General features: G+C 38.1%; 1 protein-coding gene across 11 annotated transcripts in view; it reads left to right on the top strand.

Annotated features, from left to right (window-relative positions):
* SLC39A12 (solute carrier family 39 member 12) overlaps nt 1-20,973 on the top strand; it is an 85,320-nt gene that overhangs the window by 44,815 nt on the left and 19,532 nt on the right. For 6 of the 11 annotated variants that reach the window (XM_044928087.2, XM_044928086.2, XM_025264331.3 and 3 more), the window contains 5 exons: nt 456-608; nt 3,750-3,860; nt 6,436-6,502; nt 10,879-11,037; nt 12,795-12,982. In XM_044928087.2, the coding sequence (XP_044784022.1) occupies nt 456-608; nt 3,750-3,860; nt 6,436-6,502; nt 10,879-11,037; nt 12,795-12,982 (678 nt within the window). The remainder of the gene's footprint in view (nt 1-455; nt 609-3,749; nt 3,861-6,435; nt 6,503-10,878; nt 11,038-12,794; nt 12,983-20,973) is intronic. The other 5 variants (XM_044928079.2, XM_044928081.2, XM_044928082.2 and 2 more) reach the window with 3 other exon arrangements.

Here is a 20,973-nt window from a genome sequence, read left to right as displayed (position 1 = left end):
GATATTAAAAAATATTGATTTGTTATAGAGCATTGTTGTGCAAATAGGGACAGATTGAACTGAAAAACATTCAGCTAAAGGACTGAGAATGTATGAAAATTTAAGCCACACTTGCTGAGATAAGCTTAGGCTTTAGTCTACTCTTTGGCAGAGGTTATCCAAAAGCTCCGTTTTCTTTTCTCACATCTTATTTGACCCTGAATAGGAGATGGTGATGGACAGGGAGGTCTGGCGTGCTTCGATTCATGGGGTCACAAAGAGTCGGACACGACTGAGCGACTGAACTGAACTGAAATCATATAGTGGAAGGATTCATACGTCTAGAAGTAAACTGGCTGTGAATGATTTCAGGTGTTGTCATGGGGTTCCCCAAAACGGAAATTGAATGTATTCAACAATGGATCTACTCATTTACATTTAGGTCACCAAAATTTATGTCTGTCTCTTCTTTTTAGATTCTTGGTTTACATATGCAGGAAACCTCAGAGTTTGGAGATTTCGATGAAAACAAAGGGCATATTTGGAAACTGTTGGGATTAATTGGAGGCATCCATGGATTTTTCTTAATAGAAAAATGTTTTACTCTTCTTGTATCACCAGGTGCCAAGGTATATTTTAAATTTTATTTATCTTTTTTGCTTTAGAGCTTCATGATATTTGTCTTTTATTTCAGAGCTACTTGTTCAAAAGTAATTGGCATCTTCATGAGATTGTCTGTTTAAAGGGTGAGGCTCTGATTTCTAGAATGCATAGATCATTCTGACAGACAGCATCCCTGTAAGCATGATTATTAATTTTTCAAACATCTGTTGCTGGCCCATTACTATGCTTGTTATAACCTGTTTTTTGGCCTTCATGGCTAACTTAGAAATAGACTATTTCACATTTGAGAATGAGGGGTTTAAAGGTCTAGCTACAAATCTGTGTTTTGGGTATCTTTCCTAACTCAAAACAAAAAGCAAAGATTTTGAAAATTCATAAAAGCACATGTCACTTTCTATCTTGTGTGTGTGCTAAGTGGCTTCAGTTGTGTCCAACTTTTTGCAACCCTATAGATTGTAGCCTGCCAGACTCCTCTGTCCATGGGATTCTCGAGGCAAGAATACTGGAGTGGGTTGCCATGCCCACCTCCAGGGGATCTTCCCAACCTAGAGATCAAACCCACGTCTCTTATCTCCTGCATTGGCAGGTGGTTCTTTACCACTAGCGTCATCTGCAAAGCCCTTTTTCTATCTTGCATGTATGCATGCTGTCGCTTCAGTCGTGTGTGATTCTTTGCAACCCTATGGACCGCAGCCTGCCAGGCTTCTCTGTTCATGGGATTCTCAAGCAAGAATTTTGGAGTGGGTTGTCATGCCCTCCTCTAGGGGATGACATTTAAAATTATGAAAACAAGAAACTCAGGAATGGAAATGGTGGTAACTCATTTTTTTTTTTCAGCTTGAGTAATTGCTTTTACAGTGCCTTTTTTTTTTTTTATCAATTTCTACATATATGATGACATGTAAGATGCAGTGTGGCTATTATATAGATTTTGTTTCCTCTTGCTCTTATATATGATCCTATAAGAGAATAGGTGAACAGTTTTGTGGGATGTTTCGAAAAGGTAAATGCTTTCAAAAAAACTCCAGGAGACTAAAACAAACTCCCTACTAAGTCTTGCAATTCTGCAATCTTCATGGTTTTCTATTTATTCCCTAACTTTCTACCTGTTCAGTTCAGTTCAATTCAGTCACTCAGTCGTGTCCGACTCTTTGCGACCCCATGAATCACAGCATGCCAGACCTCCCTGTCCATCACCAACTCCTGGAGTTCACTCAAACTCACGTCCATCGAGTCAGTGATGCCATCCAGCTATTTCATCCTCTGTCGTCCCCTTCTCCTCCTGCCCCCAATCCCTCCCAGCATCAGAGTCTTTTCCAGTGAGTCAACTCTTTGCATGAGGTGGCCAAAGTACTGGAGTTTCAGCTTTAGCATCATTCCTTCCAAAGAAATCCCAGGGCTGATCTCCTTCAGAATGGACTGGTTGGATCTCCTTGCAGTCCAAGGGACTCTCAAGAGTCTTCTCCAACACCACAGTTCAAAAGCATCAATTCTTCGGCGCTCAGCCTTCTTCACAGTCCAACTCTCACATCCATACATGACCACAGGAAAAACCATAGCCTTGAGTAGACGGACCTTTGTTGGCAAAGTAATGTCTCTGCTTTTCAATATGCTATTTAGGTTGGTCATAACTTTCCTTCCAAGGAGTAAGCGTCTTCTAATTTCATGGCTGCAATCACCATCTGCAGCGATTTTTGGAGCCCCAAAAAATAAAGTCGGACACCGTTTCCACTGTTTCCCCATCCATTTCCCATGAAGTGATGGGACCAGATGCCATGATCTTCACTACCTGAATGTTGAGCTTTAAGCCAACTTCTTCACTCTCCTCTTTCACTTTCAAGAGGCTTTTTAGTTCCTCTTCACTTTCTGCCATAAGGGTGGTGTCATCTGCATATCTGAGGTTATTGATATTTCTCCCAGCAATCTTGATTCCAGCTTGTGTTTCTTCTAGTCCAGCGTTTCTCATGATGTACTCTGCATATAAGTTAAATAAGCAGGATGACCTGTTCATATAGCTGTAAAATGCTTGTCTTAGGGCAAACATTAGTCAGCACTTTTTGTGTATCTTTCCTAGATTTATTCAAAATTTCTATTTTATGCATCAAAAATAGGTTTATGGATGGATAAAGGATAGTAGGTAAATAGATGGATGATAAAATAGGTGTGTAAAATGTTGATGGTAGGATTTAGGTAGTGAGTGTCTGAATGTTGACATCATAATTCTTTCAGCTTTTCTGTATATTTGAAGCTTTTCACAATGGATTTTAAATGAAATTCTGTAAAATAATTTCTGTTTTAATGAATCAAAGTGGTTCTTTGGCATGGGGTCAAGTAGAGTGCTATCTATAACAATTCAGGAATTAGAAATGGCAGATTCAATCCTAACCCTTACTCTAAAAGTTTAGGGGTTTAACCTCCACAAAAGGAGTTCTAATCTAACTAAGCACTAAAGACAATACTAAAAGATTCCCATTTACACACAAGAGACTACCATTCTTGGACTGGAAAATTAATTTACAAAGCCAATATATCGACTTATGTGTAATAATTAGAAATGTAACCAGATGTAACTGAGTGAAGTAAATTCTGAATATCTAAAAATTATGCTTTTTTTTCAGGTTGTTCTTGGACTTGTCAGGGAACTTAAAATGAGTTTTAAGAATGTAATTTTAAGATGCATTATATTTTGTAAAAAAAAAAAAAGAAATGTGAATATTTTAGAAGCTACATGTACTCTAATTGGTGAAGGTCTTTCTGGAGATATTAATTTAGTAGTTATAGGGTGTAATACAGTTTCAGTTATCATCCTTTTGGATATCATTCTCCATCAGAAGGAACTCGTAATTTAATTTTGTGGGAAATAAAAGTGACAATATAAAAACTACCACTGTTCAACCTTTGTAAATCATGACTAAAAGTTTTGAGGTTGCATTCTTCAAGCACTGAAAATATGCATGATATTCAGCACAGTCCTGTGCTTTTCCATTTTAGCTAGTATTTATCCTGATGAAATTCTCTGAGTAATCTTTTTGTGTCATCTACCTCCTTGGCCAGTAAACAAAATGTTAAATAGAGCCATGGAATTGACAAAGGCTGCACCTGTGTTCTTCTGGCTTCAGCACTAATTTTAAACCATCCTCATCCAGCAGGGCGTGTCATTGGTTAATGGGCATGTGGCACATTCCCGCCATCTTGCATTCAACCCTGAATTAAGTGACCAGTCAGGCAGAGGCAAATCTGCTTCAACTATCCAGTTGGTAGGTTACTGATCTGAAGTATTCTTCTGATTTGATCACCTTCTTTCTTTTATTCCTGGATAAATAGATGAAAATCAGTAGGCTAGATAAGTAGAATCCCCTCCTGATTTGCCTATTCTTGATCATGATAAATCCTATTTGGAAAACTTTGTCAAGCACCTGAAGGCTGTTTTCAAGGGGTAAATGCATTTTCCATAGATTCAAGTCACTGCTATCTGCCCCTCTTTGAAACACATGTGGATCAGATTGACATAACATACATATCCTTCATCACTGTGTTTACAAGTTTTCATAAACCAGCTGACCTTGAGATTTCTCCATTCTGAGTAATCCTTTAGTCATGACTAGATGAGGCCAAATAAATGTTGAGCAAGGAATTAGAGCGTTTAGGAGTGGGGCATTCATTTTGTGATGTAGGAGAGAGTGCTTCTGCCTAAGAAGATGTCTCATAGTTAAGTCCCTTTTGTTACACTGAGTTTTTCACGACAAAGGTCTTCCTTCCATGTGAATTCTCAAAACAAAAGGGAGGAGACATATGTATACCTATGGCTGATTCATGTTGATGTATGACAGAAACCAACAAAAAATTGTAAATCAATTATCCTCCAACTAAAAATAAATTAATTAATAAAACACAACCTCCAGTCAAGTTCAAAACAATATTCTCATTCTAGTTCTTAAAGTCATAAGAAAAGGAACAGGAAAAAAATGAAAGCATATCACAGTTTGAAAACATGCCTCCCATAACCCTGATCTTGAATGAGGGAGTAACAGTTCAAGGGTAGATTCCTGAGTGAAGAGAAGTAAGTTATTCCTGAGACATTAACCTGGCAAAACACAAGTCTGGGAGTAGATTCCAGAGTTACAGCCAATTCAGAGATGTGAGCATAAAACATTTCTTTAAAATAATATCTTTAAAAAGCCTTATTGTGTTTAGTGTTTAGATACGTCACATGTGGTTTGAAAGAAGATAACTTCAAGCTGAGATCACGCTTTTTGTTTTGTTTTGTTTTTGGCTGCACTGAACAGCTTGCAGGATCTTAATTCCCTGATTAGAGATTAAACCCAGGCCCCAGCAATGAAAGTGCCGAGTCCTAACCACTGGACAGCCAGGGAAATCCCTGAGGTTAGTTTTTAAATTACTTTAATGGTAACTTCATTCTTTCTGTGTGAATGAAGGGTCCAGAGCCCCAAGATGCAAATAAGCAAAATTCTGATGCTAACGTAATGAGTTTAGAACAATTTGACTGTGCTCTCTCACTAATAAGAGATTTCACCATTTCTTTTGTTCTTTAAGCTGCAAGATCAACCTAAAAAGAGAGAGAATAACATGAACTTTTAGGATTGTTTGATGGGTCCAATTTCCTGTTTTTTAAGGAAGGAGAAGAACTCACAAATCCTTCCAATCATCCAAGGATGTTTGCCTGTAAATTCCTTTACATAGTGTGACAATATAGAGCTTTTTGAGGGAAAAAAATCCTGGAATAAATATTTGAACTCCTGTCTTTTATTAGAATATAGACTCTTTTGATTATAATCAGGCTTTTCATATGATGTAATTTAAAATCTACATATTTTTCTTTTGTGTCTAGATCCACCAGTTTCAGGCAAGAGTCCTGTCTACCTCCTTTAATCCTTCAGAGCCCCTCTTCTCAGCCATCCTCCAAAATTAGCCTATCATTACATCTTTTGAATTAACTGTTGTTATTCTAACATTTGAATGTTAGGTTTACCTTCTCTGTTTTACTTTTTAAAGAAGATGCTTGTCTCACATGAAATTTGTCTCGAAGTTTCCACAATTTTGGGTAATGTGAGTATACTTCTAAAAATGCTCCATAGGCAGACATGCAGTATTCTTTTCACGTGCCAGAAGAAGAATCTGAGGCCTAGGGAGGGAAAGTGACTTTCCTGAAATCGAAAATGAGTCAGTCTCTGAAATGATATCACATCATCTCAACTCTTAAAAGTCAATTTCAAAATCTCACTTCCCTGCCATGTGAAAGGATGAAAGACCTTTTCAAATATATTGTTTTAGTAAGTTTGTGGATCTCCTTTATTAATGAGTAAGATTTTCTTTTTTACTGACTGGAAAACAACAGTAACAGCATCGTATGCTACAATGAATGAATTGAAATATTGGGTTTACAAGGGCTTCTTGTCCACAATCCACTTAAAGATCAGAAGATGAATTCTAGATCCACGATCTGCCATACAGGAACAGGGTCAACTTTGGTCAAGAGTCAAGAATCATTTTTTCCTATGGCTTTTGGCTTTCATAAAGGCTTTCATAATTTACGAGTGAATTACAGATGACCTAGGTAGCCTCTAGCTCTCTATGGAAGACTCTGATCTATGTAAGAGTGCTATTTTCATCTAAATGTGATAGTGGAAAAAAACGAGCTTGCAGAGTCTCGGCTCTACCTTCTATGTTTGTCCATGAAATTTAGAAATTCTCATATACTCCAGAGGATCAAAATGTCTTCTGATAATCAACATAACTCCTCAGATGTTTTGTTTTTTGATAAAATGATGACTATTGCTTATCTTTCCTCTTTTATTTTTTAATTTAAAATAGAAAGGCCCAGAAGATGCACAAGCAGCTGAAATCCCTATACCTAGTGTGAACACCCCCAACAGAAAATGTGAGTATCAATTTAAAAAATCCAAACATTAAATATAGGAAGTGCCGTTAAAAAAAAAGGTTATATTTCCTTTGAAATAAATATGTCAAAACCATATTCATTTCCTATTAGGTAGATATGTATTTCATTATTAAAACTTTTACAATGAAATTTTAAATAAAGGCTCATTTCTATTCCTATCTTTGAAAACTACTACCATTAATATCAACTTTACTCCATTCTTTAAAAATGTTTTCCCCCATTGCTTATCTTTGCGACCCTGTAGACTGTAGCCTGCCAGGCTCCTCTGTCCATGGGATTCTCCAGGCAAGAATACTGGAGTGGGTTGCCATGCCCTCCTCCAGGGCATCTTCCCAACCTAGGGATTGAATTTATGTCTCCTCTCTCCTGCATTGGCACATGGGTTCTTTACCACTAGCGCCACCTAGGAAGCCCTCCGGAAACTTAAATTAGTATAAATACTTATGTGGTTATCAAGGCCCCTTTAAAATCCTGCTTATGTGATGATTTGAACCTTTCACTTCCCATGAAGTTCTGCATCAGGATTGGTTTTTTTGTCTTCTATAACAGTGTACTGATAATTCATCACAAATGTCTTATCTCCTTTATGATACTGTTATTAGCATAGTGAATAGTGAAGTCACTCAGTCGTGTCCGACTCTTTGCGACCCCATGCACTGTAGCTTACAAGGCTCCTCTGTCTATGGGATTTTCCAGGCAATAGTTCTGGAGTGGATTGCCATTTCCTTCTGCAGGGGATCTTCCCAACCCAGGGATCGAACCCGGGTCTCCCGCATTGTAGACAGACGCTTTACCGTCTGAGCCACCACGGAAGTTATTAGCATGGTGAAGTTCAAATCAGTGCCAGTTCATTATTCACAACTTATGGTAAAATTCACTTGTTTGTATAATTTACATCCAGTCTTTTTCTTTCTAGGAATGCCCCTGTTTCTGAATTTGATTTACCAATTGTGGATAGGACTTGTTTCCCTTTTGCTCATGCTTCTGAATAATTCTTAAAACTCTTTTTTTAAAAGATCCATGTTGGTTTTCATCAGTTGCCCCATTTTTCTCTCTGATATTACCCTTTTATAAACATACTTCTCAATATTTTAATGTTAAATAGTCATGGTGAGTTACTCCCATTCTACCAGAGTAAGTTACCTAATAAGAAAGAAAGCTATTTATTGAGTCCTTATATGCCAGGCACAATGCTAAACACATGACATGGATTATCTCATTTAATCCTCGTACACTTACTTTACTGAAGTAATAATTAATATTCATTTTATACAAATGAAAAGACCCCTCGTTAGAGAGGGTAAGTCACTGACCAGGACTACAGCATTGAGGAACTAAGGAATGCTAATGCACCAACAATTTCCTTGTGATCATTCTTTCAGGCATGCATTCCTATATTTATTTCAAATTCATTCATTCGTTCATCCATCCATCCATCCAAGAAATGGATGTTTTAGGCACTGTGTATGCACCAGGAAATAAAATTAGGAATGGTCTTTATCCCTAGTTTGCAATGTGTTTGAGGATTTAAATGCTAAGAGCAATGAACATGATGGTAACAATCACTATTTGGAATGTGTTTGATGTTTTAAATCCTGTAAGTTCTTTCTGTGATTCAAAATATATAACTACATAGTCCTTCCAATTCTATTTTCAGGACACTTCTAGTGATATTTTTAACTCCCGAATCTTTAGCTCCAGGAGAAATTTTAGAATGCCTGGCACTTAGAAGTTATATTAGAGACATTTCTTTGTATTTGTTTTTGGAAAAAAGGAAGGGGAAAGGCCACACCTAGTCAAATTAGGAGCAGAGACTGGTTGCTAGCTCAGGGAATAACGATGGTCTTATTCATATGTTTTGTAGGCCTCATATCTTTCCACTTCAGATATGAAGCTTGGCATACAGAATGAACAGTGAACAAATCCAAATTTGATTACCCAACCGCCATTTTTCCAGGGACATATTGAATTAACTTCAAATATTTGATTCCTTGTTTTTTATTACCTCATTGGTAGAGCTTAGGATGTGAAGGTCTATCCACAGTCTGATTTAAATAAACAAAAAGCAACATGATACCATATCCAATCCATGTATCCCCATGGAAAACCTCTGATAAGTCAGAAATGTGGAACTCAGTATGACTGCCAGGTTCCTAGGAAAGGGAAAATATTGAATATTATCAATAGTTCTATAGTGAGTACATTGACTTGTCAATGCATGCTTGTCTTATCTTCCAGTGAATAGCATTGCAATTGTCTTAACCAGTATGTACGTTGTGTTTCTTATAGCTTATATGCAAATATGTGTATTTGCCTGTGGCTTGTTACATGGTCATGATCTGACATTTATAACCCCACATCAGTGATAATAAAATAATAGGCTACAAAAATAGGTTGGACTGTTTCTTGGCAGAGTATAAATTGGGTAAAGATTTTTCCATCTGAATATATGCTATTAATATCAAAACTGTATGTAGGCATACACACAGAAATTGGGAATCACAATTTATTTGTATGCTACAACATTGTCAAATGCACTACTTTCGATTGCTTTTCTTTTTTTTTCCACAAAGAAAAGCTTTACTTCTGGATATTGGCAGGAACAGCTCAAGTGACCTGTTTGCATTATTAGGTTCAGAGAGCTTCCAGGCAATGCCAATAAGAACTCTCTCTAATTCAATAATTTGATATTTATTCTGTATTTTTCTGACCTTTGCCTAAAATCTTCTCATTTTTACTAAGGAAGAAAATGGATTATGAAACCACAAGAACGATAGAACTGAGTCTCACAGAGATGATTCTAAATAAAGAATGATTTTGAAAAGTGAAATACTTGGGATGTCTTTACAACACAGTCAGCGCACTTACCTCCTGGCCAGTTGTCTGGGCTAGTGTGCTGTTTACTGAAGTTCTTGTTTTCACAGTGTGGGCTATGAAATGTTACATCATATTCCCCCAATAAAATAACAAATCATATTGTAATATAGTCCCTCCACCACCTCAGATCCAATAACAGAAATGAGATGATCTCTTCCTATTTTTATGGGTGTCCAATTGTTAGAATATTGTGTGCGGTTCTAATAGTAACAATAGCAACCCCTCAAACCTGTCACACTATTTATATCAACTGACTAATTAATTTTTAGACTACAGCAATTGATTTTAATGACTCTTCTTATCAAGTAGTATACCTAAGTGGTTCACTGTCATGATATGTGTTTATCCCTGAAGTACTTTTTGTACTTGTTAATGCTTCCACCCCAAATACTAATATACAATTTCAGGTTTTTGAAAGCAGAAATTTTGTCTGTTGAAAACTTGAGCCCAATTAATGATCTAATTATTTCATTGATTAAATCCATTATGGTCCAGTTTATTTCTTTGGTTGTCTCCTTAATCAGATAATGTATATGATATAATAGAATCCAAAGAAGACAGCTTCTCTCTACTTTATTGGGCATCTAGTTGGTCTGCTGCTGCTAAGTCGCTTCAGTTGTGTTCGACTCTGTGCGACCCCATAGACGGCAGACCACCAGGCTCCCCCGTCCCCGGGATTCTCCAGGCAAGAACACTGGAGTGGGTTGCCATTTCCTTCTCCAATGCATGAAAGTGAAAAGTGAAAGTGAAGTCACTCAGTCAGGTCTGACTCTTAGCGACCCTATGGACCGCAGCCTACCAGGCTCCTCTGTCCATGGGATTTTCCAGGGCAAGAGTACTGGAGTGATCTAGTGCTGAATTATTTTTCTGAAAGACAAAACATTCCAAAGCTAACTTTGGAATCACAAGTGTTGGCAGTGGTTCTATCATAGTCACATTTAGGGAGTGAAGGGGCAGTGGGAGGTTCTTAGCACCAACCAGAAAGGGGGATGATCACAGAGGGGCAGGAGGTTGACAGTTGACTCCAGCAGATTGACACAAGGAACAGTCTGATTCAGGGGCCAGTTTTGGAAAAAGGACTCTATTTTAACGACATTCTGCCCAGAAGGTCTTAAATTATTTAAAAATGCTTTACAAAAGATTTATGTGGAAAGGTCATTGAACGTATTTTGAAAAGTTATCACAGTATTACTTTTATTTTCTTCTTTTGGCACACCTGAGTAGGGAGATAGAAGAACAAATATAGTTTATTTCCTAATTACTTGAATGCATTAGAAAAGCAGCGACCATACCTGCAAGAGTGCCATATTGCATCTCTAGTCCTGACTTATTTTGAAAGCTGAAACAAAATAGAGTTACTTAATCTGATGCAATTTAAGAATGTCAAGGATGGAAGGGAAAATTGGTTGTAATTGAAGGATTTCATGAACTGTGTTGTGCTCTGTTAATACTTCTCACACCTTTATTTTGTTCTTTAGGCAAAACCATTAGCTTGCTAGCAATAATGATTCTGGTTGGGGACAGCCTGCACAATTTTGCAGATGGCCTAGTAATAGGAGCAGCCTTCTCATCTTCATCCGAGGCAGGAGTGACCACGACTATTGCTATCTTGTGTCATGAAATTCCCCATGAAATGGGTAAGTCAGAGTAGAGTCACTGCCTCCTTGTTGAGAAAATCCTAATGTATTTCTTGCCATGATTTACTAGCCTTCTTTTTCCAACACATAATTGAAAGATGAATACTTTCCATTCATAATTTATTTAAACCATCAAAAGCGGAGAAGAAGGAAGAAAATTCCTGTACCTCGAGATAGAATTCAATTAAGCTCCTTTATATTTCTTGGAGCCAGAAGTGACTCTTTTTGGATTCTGGAGAATTCTCTACAGCAGAGAGACTTTCAGAGAAACCTCCTTTTGAAGAATATCAGCAAAAACTTCCAAATTTGCATATGAAATGTGGGGAAAACATTAAGAGGGGAATTGGATCCATTATGTTAGCAAACAGGCCAATGAGATACAATAACATTTAAATTAAAGCCAAACCATGGTTTCATCAACCTGATTTATACAAAATGTCTAAAGCCAAGCGTAACATTGAAATGACAGGCATGTGGTAGCAGATGCACAAAAGACTCTCTTTCTGGATAATCTTAATAACCCGTGTAATTAAAATCCTCCCTCCCAGAAACCAAGAAGAGATGGAGTAGACATTTCTGAAACAGGTCCAGAAAGAGGAGAGGCTGGTTCCAGATACACATGTGCCCTTGAGAGAGGGCTCTTCTTGATAGTCACTTTCTCATCTCACTTTCATGTTTATATTGTCCACTTGGGCCACCCCTGACCTCTTCTTGGGTTCTGTGTCTGTTGCCCAAAGTCCTGTCACTGATCATCACTGACTATTCCTCTCTAAGGAGTTTATCCAAGGTCCTTCCTGAATCCATCAAAACTTATGGTCTGGAAGCCATGTCTGATCTTGTTTTGACTACTGTTATAAAAACCAATAGAGGTGGGTGACAGTCTGTGATAGGCCAACAAGGATGTCTTAAGAGCTGTTCATAAGATTAATTATGCAATAGAACTAGGAAAACTGAGTCCCCGGGCTGCCTCTTATTTCTTTAATTATTGAAGTACAGTTGATTTATAATATTGTGTTCATTTCTGCTATACAGCACAGTGACTCAACTATACACATATATACATTCTTTTTAATATTCTTATTCATTATGTGTCTTTATTGAATTTCATCTTCTTCTTAATTCCCCAAAACTAAGAAATAGAGCCTCTCAGATTAAAAGATCATCCTTCTTTTGGAGGAAAAGTGTGGAGAGAATAAGGTCATTTTTCTCTAGTAACTGAGGCAGTAAAACATTTTCTAAAGGAAAAATGTGTTTTCCCAACCAATTTTTGCAATAATTTAAAAATCTCCTATTAAGTCATCATTTTCTCTTTCCCCACAAAAGGTCCTGCATAAGTTAAAAGAAAAAGAAAAACCCACATAATGTTTACTACTTTGGGATTTTGCCTGGCAAGTTTCCAGCTAAAAAGATTTAGAAATCCCAGGGTAGCAAGTCCTTTATTTTGCATTTGTCTAAGTTGAAAATGTCTTAGGACATTAGGAAGTTAAGAGTATGTCACACTTCTCTCTGTATATACTACCTCCTGGAACAGTAAAAGGAATAGAACTTTTGAAATGCAGCTTCCTAAAGTATAAAGAGTTGCGCTATAAATTCTTGAGAAATATAGGACAGTGTTTTTTTAACCATTCAATTTTACTTATAAAATCAACCCCAATTGCTGAAATTTAAAACAGGTTTCATAATAAAATAGCACAGGACTCGAACAAAGGCATCATCGGTTAAATGATAATTCTGTTTTCTTTTCTCTTAAATTTCAGGAGACTTTGCTGTGCTCCTAAGCTCTGGACTTCCGGTTAAGATTGCCATCCTGATGAATTTTATAAGTGCTTTAACTGCCTTCATAGGACTGTATATTGGCCTCTCAGTATCAACGGATCCATGTATTCAAAACTGGATCTTAACAGTTACTGCCGGGATGTTCTTATATTTATCCTTGGTGGAAATGGTAAGGTTTGTGGGTTTTCTGTTTTGTTTTTCCAAACACTAAAAATGTAAAACAGAGAAAAAGACAAAATGGAAGGATCAAGGGTGAAACTTGATCCTTATAGAAGAAGACTATAGATAACAACATAAAGGACTAAAGAAGTATTCTGTGTAAACCAAAAAAAGTAAGCAGGCAGAAGAAGTATAATTTGAGATTCAGAAAATACTGACATTCTTTAAGTCAATTTAAGTGGAATGAATGAAACCTTTCTAATTCTCCAAAAGGCAACATCAGTTCATTCTGCTCCAGCTTTGCATCTGTAGAAGATGCCTAAACTTCCAACTAAAGAACAAAAAGTTTTTTTAAATAGCCAGCCATTTTGTTTATACATTAGCAAATATTGGGTTGGCTAAAAAAAGTTTGTTTGGGTTTTCCCGTACCGACATCTTGGCCAACCCAATATTTCAGCTGACTTTGTCATTAAGTTAAAGAACTGTTTGGCTTAATGAAACAACCCTATTTTTTAAAAAATGATTTAAGTTTTAATTGCTAAAGCACTATCATGCTGGTGAAATGAGAAAGATTATTATGTATTGCATCTCTAAATTTGCAATACATTTTTCCTGAAGATGTTCTTGCTGACACCAATGTTTAATTCAATCATCATTTTTCATCCTCTGTAATCTTATGAAGGAATTGAACCTGGGAAATTTCACATTCTTGCCTCTAAAATTCTAATCTCTACAAAATAAACCTGTTTTTTAAGGTCACCTTCTATTAGACTTGCTTACAACTTACATGTCTTGAGAGTCATAATGATTATCCTGTCTCATGGGTGAGAATAAGGCAAGTAAAAATGGCATAAACTAACAAAAGAAATATTTCAGGCTTAAAATCAATAGAAAGCCAATCTGATCAGAAATAAAATATGTAATTACACATATCCTGGAGCTGAAAAGTAAAATAAACAATCTTGAAGGTCATGTTTAGAATAGGACCATTGGGATTGACTAGTGAATCCAACAATTGTCCTGGAAGTAAGTAAAGAGAATATTTCATAAGGAAAAAAAGTCTGGAGGGCAGAAACTGGACTGATATGACCAGAACAGTGCATTCTATAAGCAGAATTCAAGAAGGGGACTCATCAAGGTAAACTATCATCTTCAACCCCACTGTAGGGACTTCCCTGGTGGTCCAGTGGTAGGACTTCATGCTTCCCTGCAGGGCAGGGGTGGGGAGGGTTGGGTTTGACCTCTGGTTGGGGAACTAAGATCCTGCATTCTGCATGCAGCATGGCATGGCCAAAATAAATGCGGACTTAAAAAATATTCACAACCTGAAAGCTGAAAGTTACGTTTTCATCAGTGGGAATTTTTAGGACTTCAAGCCTGGGAGACAGCATCTCAAGTAAGCCTAAGAGAGCTGCTCCAAGGAGGTGAAGGGAGGGGTCAGCTTACAGAGAAGTTTTGCAACAAAGGGCAGGTAGTCTGAACATCCAAAGATTTTTGTAAATTGAAACCAGATATCTCAAGTTAAGGGTATGGAAGTATTCCTCATTTCATAAAGGAAAGTATTCCTCCTTTCAAAAAGAATTCAGCATTTTTCTGTGCATGAGAAGATGCAAGAATCTGGGCTCAATGAAATCATTCCTATGATAAGCACCTCAGCTATCTGGAGCCAGTATCCTGTGTTTTCACACCCTGAGTTTCCTCAGGGCTCACTGTAGGGAGTGGCTGCAGTCTGATGGCTGCTAGATGCAGATATTCTTTCCTTCCTGAGTTCTCTCAGGGCTCACCAGCTCACGATGGAGGGCGGCAATCACTGATGAAGGTGTGGCATCCTTTGTTTACTGATACGGCAGGAAACATACCATTTCTCACAAACAAACAAACAAACCACTTAAATGCTTCTGACTCTTTGATATTTTGTCTTAATTTTTATGAGATTCAAAAAGTGAGGTAAACACCAAAATGTACTTCCATGTTTGGGAATGTTCCTACATATTATCTGTGATACTCAGGAAATTTCCTACTCATATAGTGAAGATAGTCAAAAGTACTATAGCAGATTCTATCCATCTTTTCTGAACCCCAATCCCCAACCTGCAATCAATGTTATCAAATTGTACCATTCTCCCAGTTCAAGGAATCTGGATGTCTAGCCTTGTGTGACTTACAAAACACATGGCCACTAATCACTGAATGTTGTGACCTGCTTTCTGTTTAAAATGTCTGCAGATCCATCTTTAAGTTCATTCTCAAGCCTCCTGACTTTCAGCTTTGTATTTCTAATTCCTTTCCTCTTTTGGAGTTCATCAAGGGGCAATTTCTATATTACTTGAAGTTGATTTTGTATCTTAATATGGTCTGGATCTCTCTTCAAGTATGATGGATGTGTATGTATGAAGTCAATCTTTTCTCTTTGTCTCCCAAAATTGACCTGAGAAGATTATCAGGAACCACTTGAGCCCTAAGCTAAATACATCCTTTTCCCCTCAAAAGTTTCTCCTCCCAGTCTTGTAAGAATAAAGAATTGCTTGTAAGAAAACCGTGTGGTTGACATCCTATGAAATTCCAACTAGAAGAAATCCTGACCTTATTGCAAATTACTATTGGCCAAAGAAAAACTAGCATCCTGGCAAAAAGACAGGAAAGAAAATACTCTGAGTTTCCTGGGGCTACTTCCTATAATCCAGGTCGCCTGCTCTCACGGCCTTTTGAGTAACTTCTAAACAAATACAGCCCTTTCACATAGCGGCAAGTTTAACCGTTGTTGTACTCTGGGGCTGTGCCAAAGAAAATAATCTTGTCATTTCAAGGGAAGAAAACAAGGTTTCAAGACTGTACAACAGCAAAGAAAATAAATGACAGTAACTAAAGGGTAAGGAGGAATACTTTCATACCCTGGCTATTTACCAAACCTTGGAAATGTACCAAGCACCTTCTGAGCAGGGTTAATGTGAAAAGATTAGCTATATTTTTGCCTTGCTTATTTGTTTCAAAGTAATCAGCTGTGTTATTTCAAACTCCTAAAAAGAAAAGAACTCAAAAAATTGGGCCATTTGTTGGCAGTGATGCCAACAAAGCAGAAAGTCTTCACCAGGGCAGTCAGCCAGCCTAAAATTCTCCAAAGTGGTGTTGCTTTATCCAAGCACACCAACTTCCAGTGACACTGAATGGTTTCTAAAGGAAATTAAGAATGAATGCAGCTCTGGGTGGCCAGAGGAAATTCATTCTCTGTTAGAAAGATCCATGTGGGTTTCCCCAAGCAGAGTCTAAGACAAAGGCCTCTGTGAAGTCAATTCACTAGGGAGGTGATCTCAGGAAGCAGGAGGGAAGGGCAGGTGGAGTGAAACAGAGAAGGATAAAAAGTCAATAAGACAGTAGGTTTTTATTAAGTTCAACACTGCCTCATGGCATCCTCCTCACAAGACCTTCTGAGGGTGCTTCTATCCCTGTCGTTCATCTGTCCCATAAGTAACCCCTCCACGCACACACTTCAGGTTATGGATGCCTGAGTGCCAAGGGCGTTCACTGGCAGTTCCATGCCATCACATGGATGGCAACAGAAGGAAGAATGTAGCATGGACCTGAAGCAAGGCTTGGTGCAGGATAGTTAATGCCCTCTTGGAACTGGTCTCTGCAGCAGTAGCTGGGGTGAGAGATGGGCTGAAAGAATGCAAAATAGCACACATGTGCTGGCCACTAGCAGTTGACCCTCTCTGACCACCAAATATGTTTTGGTCTCCTTGACTTTAAAGTTCCATCTACACCAAAGCCCCTGCATGGTGGTAGCCAGTCAAAAACTCCACAAAGAGTTAACCCAAGATACTCAGTGGAAGCAATCTCTAAACCCTAATGGTCTTGAGGAAGTTTTGTGGTTTTTTTTTACTTTAAAAAAAATTATTTCATTTATTTATTTTATTTTTAGGCTAAGCCACATGGCATGTGGGGGCTACCTTATTGGCTCAGTGTTGAGGTAAAGAATCTGCCTGCCAATGCAGGAGTCAAGGGTTCTATCCCAGGGTCAGGAAGATCCCCTGGAGAAGGAAATAGCAACCCACTCCAGTATTCTTGCCTAGGAAATCCCATGGACAGAGGAGTCTGTTGGGCTACAGTCCATGGGATCATAAAGAGTCAGACACGATTTAGCAACTAAACGACAACATGCTACGTGTGGGATCCTATTTCCCTAATCAGGGGTTGAACCCACGTCCCCCTCATTGAAAGCATGGAGTGTCAACCACTGGACCACCAGGGAAGTCCTGAGGCAATATTTGATATTCATGGTCTCTGTTCTTCCAGCACCCGATCTTGATTCTCCCCACCTTCAGGTAGCTCTTCAGCTGATTCGGATTTCTTTCCTGGTAGGGACACCCAGGGCTTCCGTATAGGGATCTGCTTTGTTTCTGTCAGGCCATATTTCCTGTGGTTGCCTGTTCACCATTGTCGCCAGGTATGGAAGCACCAAGAGAGGCTCCAAGAAATTCTCAGGCCTCTAGATACAGTCCTTGCTGCCTCCATTGTGTAGCAGTCACCCTGACTCCACGTGGTGACCATTGACAATTGCTCCCACCAGCACAGTAACTTTTTCTCTATTAGTTGATTAGTCAGCATGACGTGCTCAAGTGACCACATGGTAGTCATAACTTCAAGTTCAGTAGAAATGTTCCCTGGTGTATTCTCCTCAAGAATAAGGATCTCTGTTATCTGATGGTGCTAGAGTTTTCAGGAACAGGAAGCACAAATTCTACAAACAGAAAAGCTGGCAGTGATTACATACCATTGTTCCATGATTTTCCCTATGGTTTCTGCCCTTATTTCTTCCTTCTCCTCACTTTGCATTTAATTTTCTGATCAATTTCTGGCTTTATGGGGTGGAGTGATGTATCATTGATTTTAAATCTTTTCTTCTTTTCTAGTGTAAGCATTGAAAGCTGTAAATTTCCCTCTAAGCACTGCTTTGCTGAATCTCATGTACTTTATTTCATTTCAAATATTTATTTATTTGACTTCACCAGGTCTTAGCTGTGGCATGTGGGATCTTCAGTTGCAGCCTGTGGTTCTAGTTCCCTGACTAGGGATCAACTCCATTGGCAACATGGAGTCTTAGCCACTGTACCAAGGGGGAAGTCCTCTCGTGTGTATTTTCATATGTTCTGTTTCCAGTGCAGATCATTTTGAAGTGTTTTTAAACATTCTAAACATCTCATAATTTTTCTTACATGACCCATGTAAGAAGTATGGAAGTATGGAAGTATGTTGTCTCATTTCTCAATATTTGTAATTTAAAAACATGTCTTATAGTTAAATTTATTTTAATACTTGGTTAGTCAGAAGATATACTTTGTATTATTTTAGCCCTTTGAAATGTTTTGAGACTTGCTTTATGGCCCAGAGCATGGTCTAACCTGGTAAATGATCTCATATGCACTTGAAAAGTACATGAGTGCAGCAGCTATTGGGTGTGGGTTTCTGTGAACGCCAATTAAGTCAGGCTGGTTGATATTATTCATATTTTCAAATTCTATATTAATTTTTTCTGTACTAGTTCTGTTTTATGCAAGGAGTTAGAATACAGGCCAATATTTATGGGTTTACTTATTTCTTAGTTCTGTCAATTGTGTTTCATGTACTTGAAGCTCTGTTACTAGACGCATCCATATATAGGGCTGTTATGTCTTCATGATTGAACTGATAATTTTATCATGATGAATGATTCCTCTTTGCTGCTGCTGCTGCTGCTAAGTCACTTCAGTCGTGTCCGACTCTGTGCGACCCCATAGATGGCAGCTGACCAGGCTGCCCCGTCCCTGGGATTCTCCAGGCAAGAACACTGGAGTGGGTTGCCATTTCCTTCTCCAATGCATGAAAGTGAAAAGTGAAAGTGAAGTCGCTCAGTCATGTCCAACTCTTAGCAACCCCATGGACTGCAGCCTACCAGGCTCCTCCACCCATGGGATTTTCCAGGCAAGAGTACTGGAGTGGGTTGCCATTGCGTTCTCCGTGATTCCTCTTTATGTTTAGTAAATTTCTTGTCTTGTAGTCTCCTTTGCCTCATGTCAATATAGTCACACCTGCTTTCCTGCTTACTATTTGCATAGAATATGGAAAGTAAGGGGTGGGGCTTTGATAGAGTATTTGAAGTGACATAACAGAGAAATGTCTGATATAATCAGCAATGTCTGTGATTGATATATTAGCATCCATGTATCTTGTTTATCTAATTTCTATAAATCTTATTTATAAGCAGATCTGTTGATTTGCTGTCTTTTTCGTACTCTCATCTTTGCTACAAAGGTTTCCTGAGATTTGTTCTTTATAATTATAGTGGCTGCCCAAAGATATACATGTCCTAATCTTGGAAGCTCGTGAATATGTTATCTCACATGTCAAAAGAGACTATGCAGATGTGATTAAGGTTTAGAACATGGAGATGGGGAGATTGCCCAGAGTTTCTCATAAAGATGGTGCACAAGTGCTCATTTCCATTTTGCACATTAATAACGATGATGATGAAAATGATACAATAGTTATAACTACATAAAAATATGTACAAGGATTCAAAACAGACTTGATGTTTTTTGGCTTATAATGTGTAGATACTACACCAAAAATGTAATTTTCAGAAAATTTTAGCTTCTTAAAATTTAAAAATAAAATTCCTGACAATTGTAATTACTAATTCATAGCCAAATCTTTTGTTGTTGTTGTTCAATCACTAAGTCATATCCAACTCTTAGTGACCCCAGGGACTGCAGCATGCCAGACTCCTCCGTCCTCCACCATATCCCAGAATTTGCTCATATCCCAGAATTTGCTCAAGTTCATTGAGTTGGTGATGCTATATAACCATCTCATCCCCTTCTTCTCCTTTCAATCTTTCCCAACATCAGAGTCTTTTCCAATGAGTTGGCTCTTTGCAACAGGTGGCCAAAGTATTAGAGCTTAAGCATCAGTCCTTCCAACAAATATTCAGGGTTTATTTCCTTTAGGATTGACTGGTTTGATCTCCTTGTAGTCTGAGGGATTACAAGAAGACTACAAGAGTCTTCTTCAGCACCACAACTTGAAAGCATAAATTCTTCAGCACTTAGCCTTCTTTATGGTCCAACTCTCACATCCATTCATGACTACTAAAAATACCATAGCTTCGACTACACAGACCTTTGTTGGCTAAGTGATGTCTCTGCTTTTTAATATGCTGCCTAGGTTTGTCATAGCTTTCCTTCTAAGGACCAAGCACTTTCTAATTTCATGGTTTTAGTTACTGTCCTCAGTGATTTTGGAACCCAAGAAAATAAAATTTGTCACTTGTTTCCACCTTTCCCCCTCCCGTTTACCATGAAATGATGGGACCAAATGCCATGATCTTAATTTTCTGAATGTTTAAGTTTCAAGTCAGCTTTTTCACTGTCCTCTTTCTCCTTCATCAAGAAGTTCTTAAGTTCCTCTTCATTTTCTGCCATTAGAGTGGTATCATCTGCGCTATCTGAGGTTGTTAGACTAATTCAAATTAGCCAGGGTTGTTGTTGTTTAGTCACTCAGTCATGTCTGACTCTTTGTGACCCCATAAACTGCAGCACACCAGGCTTCCCTGTCTTTCACCATCTCTGGGAGCTTGCTCAAACTCATGTCCATTGAGTCGGTGATGCCATCCAACCATTCCATCCTCTGTTGTCCTCGTCTCCTCCTGCCTTCAATCTTTCCCAGCATCAAGGTCTTTTCTAATGAATCAGCTCTTCTCATCAGGTGGCCAAAATATTGGAGCTTCAACTTCATCTTCAGTCCTTTCAATAAGTATTCAGGATTGATTTCCTAAATATTCCAGTGTTAGACATAGGTTAACTATCTTACTTTTAAAAAAATAAGGTTTATAGTTTAAAAAAAACCATGCATAACATTTTCTCTTAATTACCCTGGGTTATCTGGGTGGTCCAAATCTAACCACCAGTTCTTAAAGGTGGAAAGCCTTCCCCAGTTGTGGTCAAAGAGATGTGATGAAAGAAGATT

Source organism: Bubalus bubalis, chromosome 14 (genome assembly GCF_019923935.1).
Source record: "Bubalus bubalis isolate 160015118507 breed Murrah chromosome 14, NDDB_SH_1, whole genome shotgun sequence".
Classification (NCBI taxonomy): Eukaryota; Metazoa; Chordata; class Mammalia; order Artiodactyla; family Bovidae; genus Bubalus; species Bubalus bubalis.
This window is presented reverse-complemented; position numbering and strand designations above follow the sequence as displayed.